The sequence below is a fragment of the Megalopta genalis genome, chromosome 1, assembly GCF_051020955.1.
Source record: "Megalopta genalis isolate 19385.01 chromosome 1, iyMegGena1_principal, whole genome shotgun sequence".
Lineage (NCBI taxonomy): Eukaryota > Metazoa > Arthropoda > Insecta > Hymenoptera > Halictidae > Megalopta > Megalopta genalis.
In genome coordinates this window covers 17,984,374-18,003,811 of record NC_135013.1, presented here as the reverse complement: position 1 = coordinate 18,003,811, position 19,438 = coordinate 17,984,374, and the positions used below count along the sequence as shown (strand labels likewise).

At 37.9% G+C, this 19,438-nt stretch overlaps 2 protein-coding genes across 8 annotated transcripts in view; one reads left to right on the top strand and one right to left on the bottom strand.

Moving 5' to 3' along the window:
- The window catches only part of LOC117222115 (E3 ubiquitin-protein ligase MYCBP2), a 409,723-nt gene that overhangs the window by 283,149 nt on the left and 107,136 nt on the right, over nt 1–19,438 (bottom strand). Inside the window, exon 31 of one of the 6 annotated variants that reach the window (XM_076522835.1) lies at nt 1,488–3,464. The exons of the other annotated variants lie outside the window; for them this stretch is intronic. Coding sequence (XP_076378950.1) covers nt 3,461–3,464 — 4 coding nt within the window. The 3' untranslated portion in view covers nt 1,488–3,460. Of the gene's footprint in view, nt 1–1,487; nt 3,465–19,438 lie in introns of those variants that run through there. 6 annotated transcript variants of the gene reach the window in all.
- The window catches only part of LOC117222493 (uncharacterized), a 312,588-nt gene that overhangs the window by 197,847 nt on the left and 95,303 nt on the right, over nt 1–19,438 (top strand). The window lies entirely within an intron of this gene.

Below are 19,438 nucleotides of genomic sequence, written 5' to 3'. Positions count from 1 at the left end.
GAGCGGGAAGAATTGTTCTGTCAGCAATACAACCTCGTCCATACATTGCATAAATATTGCGGGCAGCCATAGCAGCTTTAGAACCGTGATCAAATTTGTACAAATTTGAAACGTGGCGGAGAAATTCATTTTTGTTGACTCGACGCTCTACAGTTCTTAAAAAATTAATCATTATTCACGCGGAACGAATGAGCAAGCAATCGCACGACAGGAGAAAATAAGAGATATCGAATGACGCATGAGACATACAGGATGCCCAAAATTGTGGCACTTCTGGGAAATGAGCGGTTTCTGAGGTCATTTGAAGTAACTCTTTCCTCAGCGAAAATGCGATCCGCGGCTTTGTTTACGAGTTATTGACAAAAAACTGTGACCAATGAGAGGCAAGATCGGCTGGCGCGAAACAGCCGAGCCAATCAGCGGAACTAGGCTTCGACAGCTCGTTGGCTCGCGGCAACCGAGCTCGCCTCTCATTGGTCACTGTTTTTCGTTAATAACTCGGAAACAAACTCACGAAATGCACTTTCGCTGAGGAAAAAGTTACTTCGAATCACCTCAGGAACCCCTCATTTCTCGCTTGTACAATAATTTTGGGACACCTGTATATATATGTATGGACTAGAGATAACTAAAGGCAATTATTATGTGAAAAATTTCAATCGAAGTTAAAACCGCACGAACTTCCGAACCAACCCAATAGTTTCCTGACACAGAAAGAAAATTACAATCTGATTCGTCCGTTGTTAACATTAGATGTAAATACGCAATAAATATAATTTCGCTTTAGGAAAGACGAATAACATTTACAGTTTATTGTAGAAGAAAAATATTAACGGATACTAAATCACCGGAAAATAGAAAATTCATGTCGTCGATGGTGAAATTCCTCATTACAAAAATTAAGTTAAAATCTTGTTGAATCCAATTACATATATTTACTATTAACATTTACAGTTTATTGTAGGAGAAAAATATTAACGGATACTAAATTACCGGAAAATAGAAAATCCATGTCGTCGATGGCGAAATTCCTGATGACAAAAATTAAGTTAAAATGTTGTTGAATCCAATTACATATATTTATTATTAACATTTACAGTTTATTGTAGAAGAAAAATATTAACGGCTACTAATCACCGGTATATAGAAAATCCATGTCGTCGATGGCGAAATTCCTCATTACAAAAATTAAGTTAAAATCTTGTTGAATCCAATTACATATATTTACTATTAACATTTATAGTTTATTGTAGGAGAAAAATATTAACGGCTACTAATCACCGGAAAATAGAAAATTCATGTCGTCGATGGCGAAATTCCTCATTACAAAAATTAAGTTAAAATCTTGTTGAATCCAATTACATATATTTACTATTAACATTTACAGTTTATTGTAGGAGAAAAATATTAACGCCTACTAATCACCGGAAAATAGAAAATCCATGTCGTCGATGGTGAAATTCCTCATTACAAAAATTAAGTTAAAATCTTGTTGAATCCAATTACATATATTTACTATTAACATTTATAGTTTATTGTAGGAGAAAAATATTAACGGCTACTAATCACCGGAAAATAGAAAATTCATGTCGTCGATGGCGAAATTCCTCATTACAAAAATTAAGTTAAAATCTTGTTGAATCCAATTACATATATTTACTATTAACATTTACAGTTTATTGTAGGAGAAAAATATTAACGCCTACTAATCACCGGAAAATAGAAAATCCATGTCGTCGATGGTGAAATTCCTCATTACAAAAATTAAGTTAAAATCTTGTTGAATCCAATTACATATATTTACTATTAACATTTACAGTTTATTGTAGGAGAAAAATATTAACGCCTACTAATCACCGGAAAATAGAAAATCCATGTCGCCGATGGTGAAATTCCTCATTACAAAAATTAAGTTAAAATCTTGTTGAATCCAATTACATATATTTACTATTAACATTTACAGTTTATTGTAGGAGAAAAATATTAACGCCTACTAATCACCGGAAAATAGAAAATCCATGTCGTCGATGGTGAAATTCCTCATTACAAAAATTAAGTTAAAATCTTGTTGAATCCAATTACATATATTTACTATTAACATTTACAGTTTATTGTAGGAGAAAAATATTAACGCCTACTAATCACCGGAAAATAGAAAATCCATGTCGCCGATGGTGAAATTCCTCATTACAAAAATTAAGTTAAAATCTTGTTGAATCCAATTACATATATTTACTATTAACATTTACAGTTTATTGTAGGAGAAAAATATTAACGCCTACTAATCACCGGAAAATAGAAAATCCATGTCGTCGATGGTGAAATTCCTCATTACAAAAATTAAGTTAAAATCTTGTTGAATCCAATTACATATATTTACTATTAACATTTACAGTTTATTGTAGGAGAAAAATATTAACGCCTACTAATCACCGGAAAATAGAAAATCCATGTCGCCGATGGTGAAATTCCTCATTACAAAAATTAAGTTAAAATCTTGTTGAATCCAATTACATATATTTACTATTAACATTTACAGTTTATTGTAGGAGAAAAATATTAACGCCTACTAATCACCGGAAAATGGAAAATCCATGTCGTCGATGGCGAAATTCCTCATTACAAAAATTAAGTTAAAATGTTGTTGAATCCAATTACATATATTTCTCGTATGCCATTGTCCAAGTGTCATTAACACAAACTTAGAATTTGCTTGCTCTGACCGCGGCAAGATCTGGCATAACCAGTGGCGGCGAATAACATCGACAGCTCGTTGGCTCGCGGCAACCGAGCTCGCTTCTCATTGATCACTGTTTTTCATTAAAAATTCGTAAACAAAGTCACGAAATGCACTTTCACAAGCAATTAGGGAAACGTTCCCTGACGAGTCCTCGAAGTCAACATCGACCTCGCGTGTCTACCACGGCTTCCGGCCCCGGCATCGCCCACGAAAATCCCCTATCCCGATTTTTTTTCATTTTCGGATCGCAAAGGCGGTCGGTCTACGTGGCGGTCTCGATAAGTTCGATAACAAATCGATCCGAAATCTGAGCCACGATACCGGGCCAAAGTTGGCTGGCGTCTTCGCGCCACGGGACTTAGGACGTTCATAATTAATAGCCCTAGCCGGCGAGCGCCTCCGTTCACCGTCGCTAATTGAGCGGGAGGAACGATTATATCGAGATAGCCCGGTTTAGCGACGCTTTAACCCACTGACAGGAGCCGTCGGGTTATCGATAACGTTATTAAATCATAATGAATTCTTCGGCACATTTCCCCTTTTTATCCTTTGCACGGGCTGCTTTATGCGCCGCGACAAAGCAGCGCGGCCGTGATAAAGGAGAACGGAGAGCAAAGGAATTTCTTTTGTACCGTCTGCCGGTATAATGATGCCAAATTGATCCAATTGTTACTTACGTTCACGGCGCCGGAGAGAGGTACTCTAGTTTCGATGGAGAACTTACCTGGAACAGAAAGAGAATATCGGGACGTTAATCGAAAATCTAGAGCGATACCGTTCGTTGATTATGCACGGTTTACGAAGGACAGTGGGCTCGAGGGTTTCGAAGATGATCGAGATTACGAATCGGTGCTCGACCTTCGTCGATTCCGTCGTAAATTCTATTTGTCCGTGATATCGACAAACTAATCTGTCCAGTCGATCTTCAGAGGTCATTCTCAATTATAGAGAATGATCTCGACAGGCAGCTATGTTTCGCGTCCACTTCGTCTCGGTCCAAGGAAAATGCTGACCGACGGAATGCCAGTCGGATAAAAGACACCGGGTCACTACGGTCCGCGATAAAGTTGATTATCTTTGCACTAGACCCATCTTTCCACTACTCCGCAATGTTCCATTTTGATACTTCAAGTCTCAAGATTAAAAGCACTTTAATTTATATTCTGCGGTCGGACTGTTATGTATCTTAGGGTAGTGGAGCCTGATTATTCTGGATAACCAATTGCTGCGGCTTTGGTTTGTTTTCGGTTTTGTTAATTAATTTTATGTTTATCGAATAAGGTGTATTACAACTTTTTGTTATTTAAAACATGAACAAGATAAGAGAAAACTAATAGAACTTGTTACATCTAATAATTTGATGAATTCTGGATGAGATTATTGTATTGGATTGGCGGGATGTTCTGTCGTATTTGAAGTAAAACATTCGAATCAGTTTATTATTATATTTACAGTTTATTTACATAATAATTATATATAATAATTAAATTATATATATATATATATATATATATATATATATATATATTATATATATATTATTATATTATATATACTATATATTATTATGATATATAATATATATTATATATACTATATATTATTATAGTATATAATATAATTATATATTTATATTATATAAATATTATATTATATTATTATTATATTTATATAATATAATAACAATTATTATTATATAATATCCATTATTTGTAACGAATCGTTGCCATCTTTCAGACAGCTAGTCGATAGACCGCAAAATGTCATTATCGACCTTGGATGGCCGCCCAGATCGACGATCTTCTTTGAGACTGAAATCTCCGGAACGAAATTTAGCAAACCATTTTTGGCAGGTCCGAACATTTACAACTTCACTTCCCAACGTGTCGCATAAGTTTTTCCAAGCAACAGATGCGTTGCTTCCTTTTTTAGAATTCATACCACATGCAGTGTCTTAGATGCACTTTATCCACTGCCATCTTATTCACTCTGTGCTTCGCAACTAATTGATGAAGGGTATCGAAAGTAGTCCTCTTATATCCCACGAGAGGTACGCTAAAATAAGACCCACCACATGACGCATTCCACCTGCTTGTCTTGACCTGACAGGTAAAATTACAGGCAGGTAGTAAAATACGACGGAACTTACCCGCGAACCCAATAGTTATTGAACAATTCTTTTTTTAACTTGAACTCCTCAACGTCGCGGCCATGTAAGGAAATCTAGTTGTGCCGAAAATAGTTTGTCGCGATTAAATCGTATAACAATAAGTAATACCTTATAATTTTGTATCAATGTATTTGTATGGTAATAAGATCATGCTGATGTTATAAACTTAATACCATAATGTTAAATATCATTAAGACTACAACGTTATTTTCGCGTCAATGTGTGTGAAACGCAGGTCCGTATTTCGTACGTACGCCATCGTTGGGGGGAGGGGGGAGGGGTAAAAAGTACCGTACACCAAAGTGTAAAGTCTTGAGACAACGCCATATATTGGATTGGCAACTAAATAATCGCCGATGTGTTCAATGAAATAAAAAATTTTTTTTACTTGGAACGAAGCTTAATCTGTAATGTATTTTCCATTTTGTTCGACGACCTTTTGCCATCTCTCCGACAACTTGAAAATTCCACGCTCGTAGAAAGTCTGATCCTTTTCGGCCAAAAACTGAGTTAAGTGAGATTTTACAGCGTCGTCATCGTTAAAAGTTTTACCACGAAGGGAGTTGTCCAGAGATCGAAATAAGTGGTAATCCGATGGCGCGAGATCAGGACTATATGGTGGGTGTAACATCGATTCCCAACCAATATCCATGAATTTTTGCCGAGTGGACAAAGACGTGTGCGGCCTAGCATTGTCCTGGTGAAAAATGACACCTTTACGATTGACCAGTTCTGGTCGCTTTTCCTTGACCGCTGCATTCAATTTCTCCAGTTGCTGACATTCACGGATAATAAAAAATAACATAATAATAATAATAATAATTTTATAGTATAACATTTACGGATATCATAAAAATGGGAGTGAGAGACATCTATAACTGAAATCGGCAATTACGTAGTTGCCAACCCAATAGAAACTGCATAATCAGAGGTCCGGATTATTCGATTATCTACAACAGAGATTGTGCTGTAAATAAAAGTAAATTTCTAATTATACGTTAGTTTTATTTCGAGCCATCTGCAGATTGCAAAAGCTATTCCAGTTTAGCACAACTGTTGTATATCTATATTGAAAAATTAATAAAAAATGACATAATAATAATAATAATAATAATAATTTTATAATATAACATTTACGGATACCATAAAAATGGGAGTGAGAGACATCTATAACTGAAATCGGCAATTACGTAGTTGCCAACCCAATATATTAAGAATTGTCAAAGATGAAACGATCGGCCGGAGCTTCATTTTGGAAAATAATTCCGGGCCGCTTATAATAATTTGAGAAATGTTACGTTTTAAATTAAATTGTTCAGTCTTTAAGCAAAACTTTCAGTTTCTAAAAACTATTAATTTCTGTCAACCCCTCGTCGACAAAGGAAAACTAGGCAAAGAAGATTATTCATTTGGAATTTCTGTAATAAATTTTACAATGAGGGTCACAATAGAACTTAGAAAATTTTAAATTATCATATGGTGATTTTGGGGATAGCTACCTCTGGTAATGTCGTTTTTTAGGGAAATACAGTAATGTCTCCCTAATTGACGCTCAGATAGTCCACAAAAATGGACAATTTTGGAGATACGATTGTTCGAGCCTTGTGGCTCGTTTTTTATGGTTATCGATTGTCAACAACTATAAAAACAAGGTACAAGTCTCGAATAATCAATTCCCAACCAATATCCATCAATTTTTGCCGACTGGACAAAGACGTGTGCGGCCTAGCATTGTCCTGGTGAAAAATGACACCTTTACGATTGACCAGTTCTGGTCGCTTTTCCTTGACTGCTGCATTCAATTTCTCCAGTTGCTAACATTCACGGATAATACAAAATAACATAATAATGATAATAATAATAATTTTCTAATATAACATTTACGGATATCATAAAAATGGAATGATTAAATATTAGTAGCAGGCGAATAAAATTGTATTTCGGTTAAAAAGGAATAATTAAGTATTAATAGTATTAAACGAATTTGAAAAGAAATTATTAAATATTAATAGCAAGCTAACAGAATTTTATTTCGGTTGAAACAAAATGATTAAATATTAGCTACAAGAGAATGCAATATTATATAAAAGAGAAGTAATTAAATTTTGATAGCAGGTGAATAAAATTGTATTTTGATTGAAAAGAAATAGCTAAGTCAATGCGGTCTAGCATTGTCCTGGTGGAAAATGGCACCTTTACGATTGACCAGTTCTGGTCGCTTTTCCTTGACCGCTGCGTTCAATTTCTCCAGTTCCTAACATTCACAGATAATAAGAAATAACATAATAATAATAATAATAATAATAATTTTCTAATATAACATTTACGGATAGCATAAAAATAGGAGTGAGAGACATCTATAACTGAAATCGGCAATTACCTAGTTGCCAAGCCAATAAAACGGATTCCTGGTACAGCGTGCATTGTACTAAAAAATGTGCGCCAATGAGCGCTCGCGGGTCGATTCCGAGACCGGGAAACATCGAGGAAACAACATTCAGTATCCAGATTATGCCATTACCCATTCCTCGGCGGATTACAGACTCGCATCACGCGCAATAATAACGCTCGAACGACAAAAGCATCTTAGGGCTGGCGCGGGACTCTCGGTTTCAATTGTCGGCCGGTTCAAGGAGTGCTTAAACTTCCGGAAACAGAGTCGGCGCAAGGGGGACGCATATCCGTTAATACAGTGATAACGTGCGCGAAGCGTCTCCGAGTCGCACACGGCGTCGGGCCTCGGCCCCGGCGTCGGAGCCGGCGTCGGCGTCGGCGTCGCTCGTAATTGCGAACGTTGACGTCGCCTCTCGTTACAAGATAATTCGGAAAGTTCCCCGGGCGGCGAGCTGCGAAAGGATGCGAGAGCGTATGATGTCGAGCGAGGTTTCAGCGCGACGTAGACGCCGTCGCGGGGGCGGACGGTGCGCCGGGAACGCGCCGCCGGGGGGTGGGGAAAATTTGCATCTACACGACGCGGCCCGTATAATTGAATTAAAACGAGGTGGTGCTGCAATTAGCTTCCTAACTAATTCCACGGGCGCGTCGCACATCGCGCGTGTCCGTCGGCCGAACGAAAAAATGGACCCGAACGGACCTCACGGTTCACGAATCCGGTTTTTCCGGACCCGTCGCGTCGGCAGCCCGCGGACGGGAATCCGCGCCGTTTACGCGGCACGACGCACCGTGAACAGCCCCTTCGCGTCGCCAAAAACAGAATACGATCGTGAAAATATTTTTCGGCAATTTATCTGTCGCGATCTTTACCTCCAACCGCTTGAACGACGATTTTATTCGCGGATACGTTCGCTGACGCTTGTTTCTCGCTGATACGTTCCTCTGTGAAACGGACATTTATACTCATTTTATTGAAATATTGGTGATAGAAGGGCGGAGGTTCATCTAGATTCAAATGACGTGGACAACGTGGACAATATTTAGAAATCTTCGCGTTCGAAATCTTCGCAACGAGTCGTGATACAATATTATAGGGCAAGGGGTTAATAATAGATGTAGTCCATTAGTCCGCACGGTTTTGACAAAAGTGGCTTTTTTTGATATTACACATCAATGTACAATGCATTCTCCATCGTTACGTACAACTTGTTCCCAATGATTGGTTTGGTAATAAAAAAAGATAGAAACTTCCAGACTTTCCACGTCCAACGCCGATGGTCGACCACAACGTTGCCTCATCGTTCATTGAAAAGTTGCCCACTTTGAATCGAGAAAATCATTTTTCTGCTGTTCTGTCAGCGATATAACCTCGTCCATACATTGCATAAATATTGCGGGCAGCCATAGCAGCTTTAGAACCGTGATCAAATTTGTACAAATTTGAAACGTGGCGGAGAGATTCATTTTTGTTGACTCGACGCTCTACAGTTCTTAAAAAATTAATCATTATTCACGCGGAACGAATGAGCAAGCAATCGCACGACAGGAGAAAATAAGAGATATCGAATGACGCATGAGACATGCAGGATGTCCCAAAATTGTGGCACTTCTGGGAAATGAGCGGTTTCTGAGGTCATTTGAAGTAACTTTTTCCTCAGCGAAAATGCGATCCGCGACTTTGTTTACGAGTTATCGACGAAAAACAGTGACCAATGAGAGGCAAGCTCGGCTGACGCGAAACGGCCGAGCCAATCAGCGGAACTAGGCTTCGACAGCTCGTTGGCTCGCGGCAACCAAGCTCGCCTCTCATTAGTCACTGTTTTTCGTTAATAACTCGTAAACAAAGTCACGAAATGCACTTTCGCTGAGGAAAAAGTTACTTCGAATCACCTCAGGAACCCCGCATTTCTCGCTTGTACAATAATTTTGGGACATCATGTATATATATATGTATGGACTAGAGATAACTGAAGGCAATTATTACGTGAAAAATTTCAATCGAAGTTAAAACCGCACGAACTTCCGAACCAACTCAATAGTTTCCTGATACAGAAAGAAAATTACAATCTGATTTGTCCGTTGTTAACAGTAGATGTAAATACGCAATAAATATAATTTCGCTTTAGGAAAGACGAATAACATTTACAGTTTATTGTAGAAGAAAAATATTAACGGATACTAAATCACCGGAAAATAGAAAATCCATGTCGTCGATGGCGAAATTCCTCATGACAAAAATTAAGTTAAAATGTTGTTGAATCCAATTACATATATTTACTATTAACATTTACAGTTTATTGTAGGAGAAAAATATTAACGGATACTAATCACCGGAATATACAAAATTCATGTCGTCGATGGCGAAATTCCTGATGACAAAAATTAAGTTAAAATGTTGTTGAATCCAATTACATATATTTCTCGTATTCCATTGTCCAAGTATCATCAATACAAACCTAGAATTTGCTTGCTCTGACCGCGGCAAAATCTGGCATAACCAGTGGCGGCGTAACGTAACCGAAGCAAATTTGTTCGAAATATTATAAATGCAATTCAGTCAAGTCATTTGAACGACCTGGTCGGTGCGTTGCTTTCAATACAAGTAGCGCAGAATTAAATTTGGCCCTCTTTTCACCTCGTTAATACACCTTCCGCGGCGCACATGCGAGAAATGAGACGCGATGAAGTTAAGGAAGTTGGAGGCGCACAATTGAAATAACATTTTATTGCCTCGATTTAATATATAAAGTTCAGCGTACGGGGCAGCATCCAGGACGGGGCGAAAGGCGGTTTCTTACGGGCCCTTGAGAAATATTTTCCGGCGTCGGCTAAATAAACGGGTACGGTACGCGCTCGTGGCAACGTAATGGTCGTCCCTCAACCCCCATCCCACCCCCCGCCCCGTCTGCGTCGCAAAGTTAACTTCGCCTCGGATAATGAACTAGTTAGGTGCACAAGCGACAAGGGGGATGGATGAATCGGCGTGGGCGGTGCAGGTTCAAGAAGGTTACGAAACGGAAGTACAGTTAAAGGGGAAGGAACCGACACGAGAAACTAGTGGACAAGCGGAACCCAGTTTCCACCCACGCGAAACTTTGCCAGACAGTAGCGAATCTCCGGTAAGTTATTTACCTAAACATCGCACTAATCTTCCGAATAACCTGAATTTTCTGTCTCCTCCGTAGGGAAACTTCCGCCACATTTAAGGACAGCTAAGATTAAAATTGACATTTACATATGAGCCGTTTATTTTGAAAGTGGCCGATTATATTGTGGTCGATTATATTTTAAGACACGAGTCAAAATTTTCGAGAATGCAACTTGCGTTGCTAGAGTGTAACAGTACAGTAAATTCTCCCTAATTGACGTTCAAATTGAACACAAAAATGGACAATTTAGAAAGAGGAAGTACGATTATTCGAGCTTTGCGGCTCGTTTTTATAGTTACCGATTCTCAACAACTATAAAAACGGGCCACAACTCTCGAATAATTGCATTTCCTCTTCCATTTTGGTCCATTGCAATTGTCCACTTTTCTGCACAATTTGAGAGCCAATTAGGAAGAATTTACTGTATTTATTGTTATCGATGCATATATGGCATTGAGAAACTGTAAGGATACTCATCATATGAGCCGTTTATTTTGAAAGTGGCATAAGTCACTTTGTTTTTAAGTCGATATATTTAAGGGTTTGCGTTTTAACACGTTTCAAAATATGGATGCTGACTTTCGAGAAGTAGAAATTAAACTCCAGAAACCTATGAATGGTCTGTGGAACTTTATGCAAAAGAAAGATTATCTTCATGAATTACAATAGACGTGAGTCAAATTGAAATATTTTTCTTTAATAATGAAATATAAAAATATTTCAGTGAGATATTATTGTTTTAAATTTCACCTATCCATTGTTATTATAAACGCATAAAGTCCGCAGTTTATCAGTGAATTATAAAAATGGATACTTCACTCGTTTACATATCATCTGCTTTTTTATCAGAACAGTGCGAGATTTTTCAGCAACATAATAATTGTAGCATTTTATATGATAATATTTTTCATCATTATTTGATTTCTCAAGATTGCAACGTACGTTGAAGTCCAAAAGTATTTTAAACTACATGTCAAATTCAAATATTTCACTAGAGTGCTACTATTATGCTATTCCCAAATATCATCAGCAATTGAGCCGTTTATTTTGAAAGTGGCATAAGTCACTTTGTTTTTAAGTCGATATATTTAAGGGTTTGCGTTTCAACACGTTTAAAAATATGGATGCTAACTTTCGAGAAGATTTACTTGTATTTGTTATCTCAGGATACTGATATTTTTCTCGGTATAAATAATTTCGTATAAACATTTAAAAAATCACCACTTTTCATTACGGTAAATTGACTTATGCCACTTTCAAAATAAACGGCTCATATTTCTGTAAGCTCAGTGAACTATGTAGAATACTTTCTGGGCAATGCGATTCAGGCATTGGATGGAATAAGAGCACAATACGCGCATGGGGTTACGTAACTCGAAATCACCAACGATTATTTCACCGACGATGTTTTCATCGATACGATTTCAGCGTCACCGCATTTCACCGCATAAATATACCGACACGTCGAAATCGTCGACAAATGTTTACATCGACTCCCGCTTCACCGACACGAATGTTATTATCTCGACTCTTCGTGTAGAAGAAATAGTGACAATAACGATACGTTTATATTAGCACTTTATTAATCAACATTTTTATTAATTGTCATATATTAAACGTCGATTTTAATAAAGGTAAAGCAATTTAAGCTATATATATATATATTTACTATATGTATTGGCAAATTATTCCAGACAATTACATTTTTCCTTTATTTTTATACTTATTTTGTTTTACTTCCGAAGCAATATCTTGAATAATTTCTAATAAATCGGCAAACGAAAGTGAACATAGAATATGACATTTTTATGATTTAACATTTCAAATTTAACACTGTATAGCAAATATATCAAATATTCCTAAATACTTTGTCGATTACATTGTGTGCGGTTTCTTTTAACATTAAACATACCGAGCTCTGAAAATGACTAACATGTGCCGTTTTACTGAATATGTGTAAAAAAAATAAAACTGAACATGTTCAGACTTTTCGCCATTTTTATTATAATGGCAACAAAGAAACGTGTCCAAACATTTCTCCAACAATGTCAACAGTTTGAAGATCAAGAACGCGAGACTGGCCATTTTGCTCGTAATCATATATTTAGCGTTAAATAAATCTTCAATTTCCTCGTATTTATCTCGATATACATTCTAACGGCGATTGAATTTCGTAGAGAGTTAAAAAAAAAAACGAACTCCGGCGCCGCGACGATAAACGATCGCCGATTAATTATATAGTTCCCCTTGATTTTCGATCGCGCAACAAACGATCTCGTTAGCGTCCCTGTGTGCCCGCGTGTGTACGCTGCGCGACGCGTCTAGATCACCGGTCGTCCAGAGATTTTGCATAGTTTGCGTTTCCCGGCCTGCGCAAACAGCCGGGCCAGGTACATCGATGACTACAAACGGCTGAAAGGATTCGCGTGACAGAGAAAGATGGTACGCGCGTACGCGCGAGAGAGATACAGATAGAGAGGGAGAGAGAGAGAGAGAGAGAGAGAGTGAGAGTGAGAGAGAGCGAGCGCGAGAGAGAGAGGGAGAGAGGGTGAGAGAGAGAGAGAGAGCGAGAGAGAACGAGAGAGAGGGCGAGAGAGAGCGAGAGAGAGCGAGAGAGAGAGCGAGAGAGGGTGAGAGAGAGTGAGAGAGAGCGAGAGAGAGCGAGAGAGGGCGAAAGAGAGCGAGAGAGAGGGCGAGAGAGGGCGAGAGAGGGCGAGAGAGGTCGAGAGAGAGAGTAAGAGAGAGCGAGAGAGAGAGAGAGTAAGAGAGTGCAAGGAAGAGAGAGAGTAAGAGAGAGCAAGAAAGAGAGCGAGAGAAAGCGAGGGTGAGGGCGAGAAAGAGAGAGCGAGAGAGAGAGAGAGAGAGAGAGAGAGAGAGAGATGGAAAGACGATATCAGAGGGGGCGGGGACAAAGGATGAGGCACGAGAGCCTGTTTCCGTATAATTACAATGCACATCGTCTAGGCCGCTGTGTATTCTGGGGAACAGCGACAAGCCAACTAGCTTGTGGCCACTGTAACTACCGATCCTCCATCTTCGTGCTACTCCCCCTTCCTAGCCTCCGCGTCCCCCACTCCTAAACTCCTCGCCAGATCCTCCGTTAGAGACCCGTGAACCTGTAATGATACGTTAATATCCCCGCGGCGATCTATCAACACTGCGCGGACTCGTGCTCCGTCTCTGTTGCGAATGGATAATACGCAGCGACTTTTACAGTTACGCTCTCGGTTAGCGGAAGACCAGCGAAAATGAAATCAAAGTGAATGCACTCTCGAACGTAACATCGTTGGCGATGGCGTTTTTAAATGGTTACTGAGCGCGACGCTGACGCCGTGCGTTTATTCTCCGCTGTTTAAGAGTTGAACGACTTATCATTTTCATTCGAAATACAACGAAATCAATACATAATAATGAATTGATATTTATTATATATATAATAAATATATATAAATACTAAAATATATTATAAATATATGTAATATATAAATATATATATATATATATATTATTATATTATTATATATATACTAATATATAATAATATATACTATTATTATATATCATTACTATTATATAATACTAGTAATATTACTATTATACTACTACTATATATAATACTACTAATATTACTATTATATAATAATATATATTTATTATATATATTTATTATATACATTTTCGTGAACGAAACGATGTTTCTATGTCTATAGAAATTGTCGGAGTGTATCTAACCTGAATGATAGTAGAGCACAATGGAAGATTGTATTATGTACCGATATTTGTTATTAACTTTCTGTGAAAGAAATAATATTTATACAGTAGAAATTGTAGTAGAATTTCGATTATACGTTTACAATTGTATTAACCAATAAGGGATTCGACTTGCATCTCTGGTAACGATTGTAATCAAAATTAACCCTTTGCACTCGAGACTATTTCAACTCCAAAATGAAAGCATTTCCTTATAAATATAACCATTTTGCTTATAGAAGATTTCTATTTTTTATCAATTTATTAAATGCAAACTTTTTAATAATGATAATAATAAAAAAACTATAAAATAATAGATTAATATAAATAAAACTATAAAAACTATAAAAAACTTTAATGATAATAAATTCTTGTGAGAAACGATACAGTAATTTTTAGCGTCGCCTCAGAGTCGCCGATCGAGTTCAAAGGGTTAAGACATCAAGGAGTGCTGTTATATTATGATCTTCATTGATAATTATAATTTAGGTATATGTATAAAAAGGATACATCGATTCATATGTTTGATATTTGTAATTTTTTGTAAATTTCTAACATGTAATAAATCTTATATGTAACAACATCACAGCGTATTTTTGTATCTTCGCTTTTATTAAAGAATGCAACTTACACGCGCAACGAATAAACTGCGGATTTTATGCATTTATAAGAGAAAAGAATAGATGGAATTCGAAACAGTGAGAAGGTTCGAAGAATTCAAAGATACCAATACATTATTTTCAATAAAATGAGATTATTAAAGACGACGCGCAGTTCTATTTAGCTCCTACCTGTCGTAGTTAACCCTTTGCACTGGAGTGGTGACTCTGAGGCATCACTAAAATTTGTTATATCACGTTCTAAGATAATTTTTATATTAACAAAGTTTAGATTTTTTTAATTATTAAAAATGTAACTGCTGTGCGAGCCACAAGATTCAACTTTATGTGCATAAAATGCGCTTCGTCATATAAAATGAAAATACTATAAGCCAGAAAAAATTATTTTACATTTACAGTTAAAATAGTTTCGAGTGCAAAGGGTTAATGCTGAAAACTCTGTTTGCAATCGACCAATAGCATACTCAAATTCGACAATTCAGCAAAATAGACCCTTACCGAAATGTTCTAAATGTTCAATACAAAACCAACACATTAATATCACACCCGAAATCGTCTACACGACGCGGACAGCAGAATCCTAATGACAATTTCCCTTGTTCCCGAAACGAGCCGAAAAAGCAAAGGGGACGACGACTTCGAAATGCAATCGCTCCGATAAGAATCCAAGAAAGAGCGCCTTCCGTGAAAACTGAAAGAATATTCTCGCCGGGCGATCGTGCGAGCTCATCTGCCGAAATTGAATTTTAAGTCGGAAAATGAATCATCGGCTGAACTCGGCGGGTCTTGTCGCTATTCATAGGTCCGTAAACCAGGTTATAATAATAGAACGAGGGAGACTGTCATCGGAATGGAATCATGCAATCCGGATAAGATTAATTCGATTCAATAAGAGGAAGCGTTCCATCAGAGAAAAGAAAGGCGGTCCCGAGGACGTCACGGAATCGGATCGCGCGGAAATGCCAGCACCCTGCTGTCAGCGCGCGCGGCACCGTCGAGGATATTACCTGCTATTAGCGTGAACGGGGCAGCAGGTGATCTATTATCGGGCCTCGCGTGTAATCAACCGGGCTCCGCCAGGCAGACGTAAACATACACACGCGTGGATGGGAGATGATCGCCGATTAATCTCGTACATAAGGAACTCGGATGGAAGTTCTGCCGTAATTCACCGCCGCAGGAAACATTTGAATCCGCTTTTAAAGCGAAACCGGCGCGAGCGACGTTGGCGTTTAGAAATTCTTTCGCGTAATTCCTCGCGAGGCGCGCCTGTGGCGCGCGAGATACGCGATTTTATGTTGCTTCGTCTATTGCTTCGGATGTATCGTGCCTTCAAATAATAACGACACGTCGTTCGGAGATTGGAACGAGGCCTATGAAAGCAGGAAACGATTCGTTTCATCTCGACCTTTGTGTCAAAGGAAACGCATTGTTCCCGGAGCTCGGTAAAACAGTGTATCGAATGGCGAAAAGCAAATAGCTATTTTATTTTTAGATCGCGCGCGTTTTATTTCTGAAAATAAGATATTCCATTTGTTCGATTGTACTTAAGATACTATTGGGTTGGCAACTAAGTAATTGCCGATTTCAGTTATAAATGTCTCTCACTACCATTTTTACGATATCCGTAACTGTTATATTATAAAATTATTATTATTATTATTATTATTATTATTATTATTATTATTATGTTATTTTTTATTATCCGTCAATGTTAGCAACTGGACAAATTGAATGCAGCAGTCAAGGAAAAGCGACCAGAATTGGTCACACTCCTATTGGGTTGGCAACTAAGTAATTGCCGATTTCAGTTATAGATGTCTCTCACTCCCATTTTTATGATATCCGTAAATGTTATATTATAAAATTATTATTATGTTATTTTTTATTATCCGTGAATATATTAGCAACTGGACAAATTGAATGCAGCGGTCAAGGAAAAGCGACCAGAATTGGTCACACTCCTATTGGGTTAGCAACTAAGTAATTGCCGATTTCAGTTATAGATGTCTCTCACTCCCATTTTTATGATATCCGTAAATGTTATATTATAAAATTATTATTACTATTATTATGTTATTTTTTATTATCCGTGAATGTTAGCAACTGGACAAATTGAATACAGCGGTCAAGGAAAAGCGAGCAGAATTGGTCAATCGTAAAGGTGTCATTTTCCAGCAGGACAATGCTAGGCCGCACACGTCTTTGTCCAGTCGGCAAAAATTGATGGATATTGGTTGGGAATCGATGTTACACCCATCATATAGCCCTGATCTCGCGCCATCGGATTACCACTTATTTCGATCCCTGGACAACTCTCTTCGTGGTAAAACTTTGAATGATGATGACGCTGTAAAATCTCACTTAACTCAGTTTTTGGCCGAAAAGGATCAGACTTTCTACGAGCGTGGAATTTTCAAGTTGTCAGAGAGATGGTGAAAGGTCATCGGACGAAATGGGAAATACATTACAGATCAAACTTCATTCCAAGTAAAAAAAAATTTTTTATTTCATTGAACAAATCGGCAATTACTTAGTTGCCAACCCAATATTTTAAGTAGAAGTACATAAGAATGTACTTTTAATAATTAAATATTTATCTCACGCCTTAGCTGTGGATTATCAAAATAACATGTTTTATTTACTGAAATTGTATGTTCTATTCGAAATACTAATCTGAAATGTGTATGGAATCTATTACTTAAAATAGTATCTTAAGTATAATCTCTATAAATATCACCCAGCTCTAATTGTTCCTAAGGGGAATTTAAAAATCGGTAACCTGGTTGGTGCACAGAGAGAGCGAGAGAGAGAGAGAGAGAGAGAGAGAGAGAGAGAGAGAAAGCAAGGATGAGGGCGAGAGAGAGAGGGAGAGTGCAAGAGAGAAAGCGAGAGAGGGCGAGAGAGAGCGAGAGAGAGAGAGCAAGAGACTGGTTGATGCACCATATTAATTATATGAATAACCATATTTGTATGAAAGAGAATCGGACTTTTTAAACAATAAAAAATAAAACATACGCATTTTTATAGAATTGCATGAAAAGTAAAAGTAAAAATAATTTCTTTAGTGTTCCATAAAATGAAATCTGCTAAAAATATTCTCATCGAATAAATACGATGAATGAGTCGAAAATGTACATTGAAAAGAAAGTAAGCTGTTCATCTATTTTATCTTTCATCCTGTGCCGAGCCTCGTCGGCTTTATCAAATATATACACACATATTTAATCTGATTATTAATATATAATCTGAGATAATTAATATATATATTTAAACGGAAAAATTAATACCGTATGATTCCATTCGACGCTGTACATTGGTTCAATATAGAATTTATAAATATCCTCATTAAGGAAAAGGCATTTTAATTAAAAATTACAGATCGGACAAAATTCTGTAATATGCATCCTTTTCAGGATTTTTTCATACGAGAAGATAAGAAAAATAGAAGGGAAACTAATCCCGGTATCTGAGTAACACTCCACTGTACGAGGTGAAAAATTGAAACTAACTATAAGTGTAATATGTTCTTTTTTCTCTAGCAACGTATGACCCGTCGTCGGTTTAATGTGGTTCAAAGACACTGCTGACCTGCTTTCGAGAATGCAAATTATTAACACTGGTTACTCCTAGCACGTTAAACTGCGACTGGTTTCGTATTTCTAAGAAGACGCTTTGTTCCCGCAGAAAAACCGCTTTTGTGAAGATACGTTTTTACGCGACAGTAAATCGCAGCTTCCGCCACGGTGACACGGAAGATCATGAAAAGTCAAGTCTTTTATCACCGCGGAAACTAAAAGTCGCGCGTTATCGTGACTGCGAAACTCATGACATTTAGTAGCACGTGGGCAAAGGATCTTTATGTGAACCGAGCTACGTGTTTAAGTGACACATTGCTATATTCTCACGTTTGACATGTTACATTATACACTGTGGTTCCGAATGCGGGAACCTTTCACGAAAGAATGATAACAAACCCATCGAATAATGGTAATATTATTCATGCAAACTTCTGTAATCGTGTGTTCCCGATTTCTCCGTAACTCCTCTATTATTTTTTATTCAGCGTAGATGAAAGAGAGAGGGCGAGGGAGAGCAAGAAAGAGAGCGAGAGAGAGAGCGAGAGATAGAGAGAAAGAGCGGGAGAGCAAGAGAGAGCGAGAGAGAGCGAGAGAGAGCGAGAGAGAGCGAGAGAGAGGGCGAGAGAGAGAGTGAGAGTAAGCGAGAGAGAGCGAGAGAGAGTGCAAGAGGGAGACAGTGCGATATGGGTGAGGAAGAGAGGAGGAGAGGAGAGAGAGCAAGAGAGAGGGTGAGAGAGCGTGAGAGAGAGAGAGAGAGAGAGAGAGAGCGAAAGAGCGAGAGAGAGCGAGAGAGAGCGAGAGAGAGGGCGAGAGAGAGAGTGAGAGTAAGCGAGAGAGAGAGCGAGAGAGAGTGCAAGAGGGAGAGGGTGTGCGATATGGGTGAGGAAGAGAGAAGGAGAGGAGGGGGTGGCGATTCTGCGAGGTTTCAATTACGTCATACGGGACTGAAATAAACGAAAGTTAAATAAGAAAAACTTTCGCCGGACGCGATCGCGGAAACCAGCCACGAAAGTTTTAATATCATTCGGATTGAA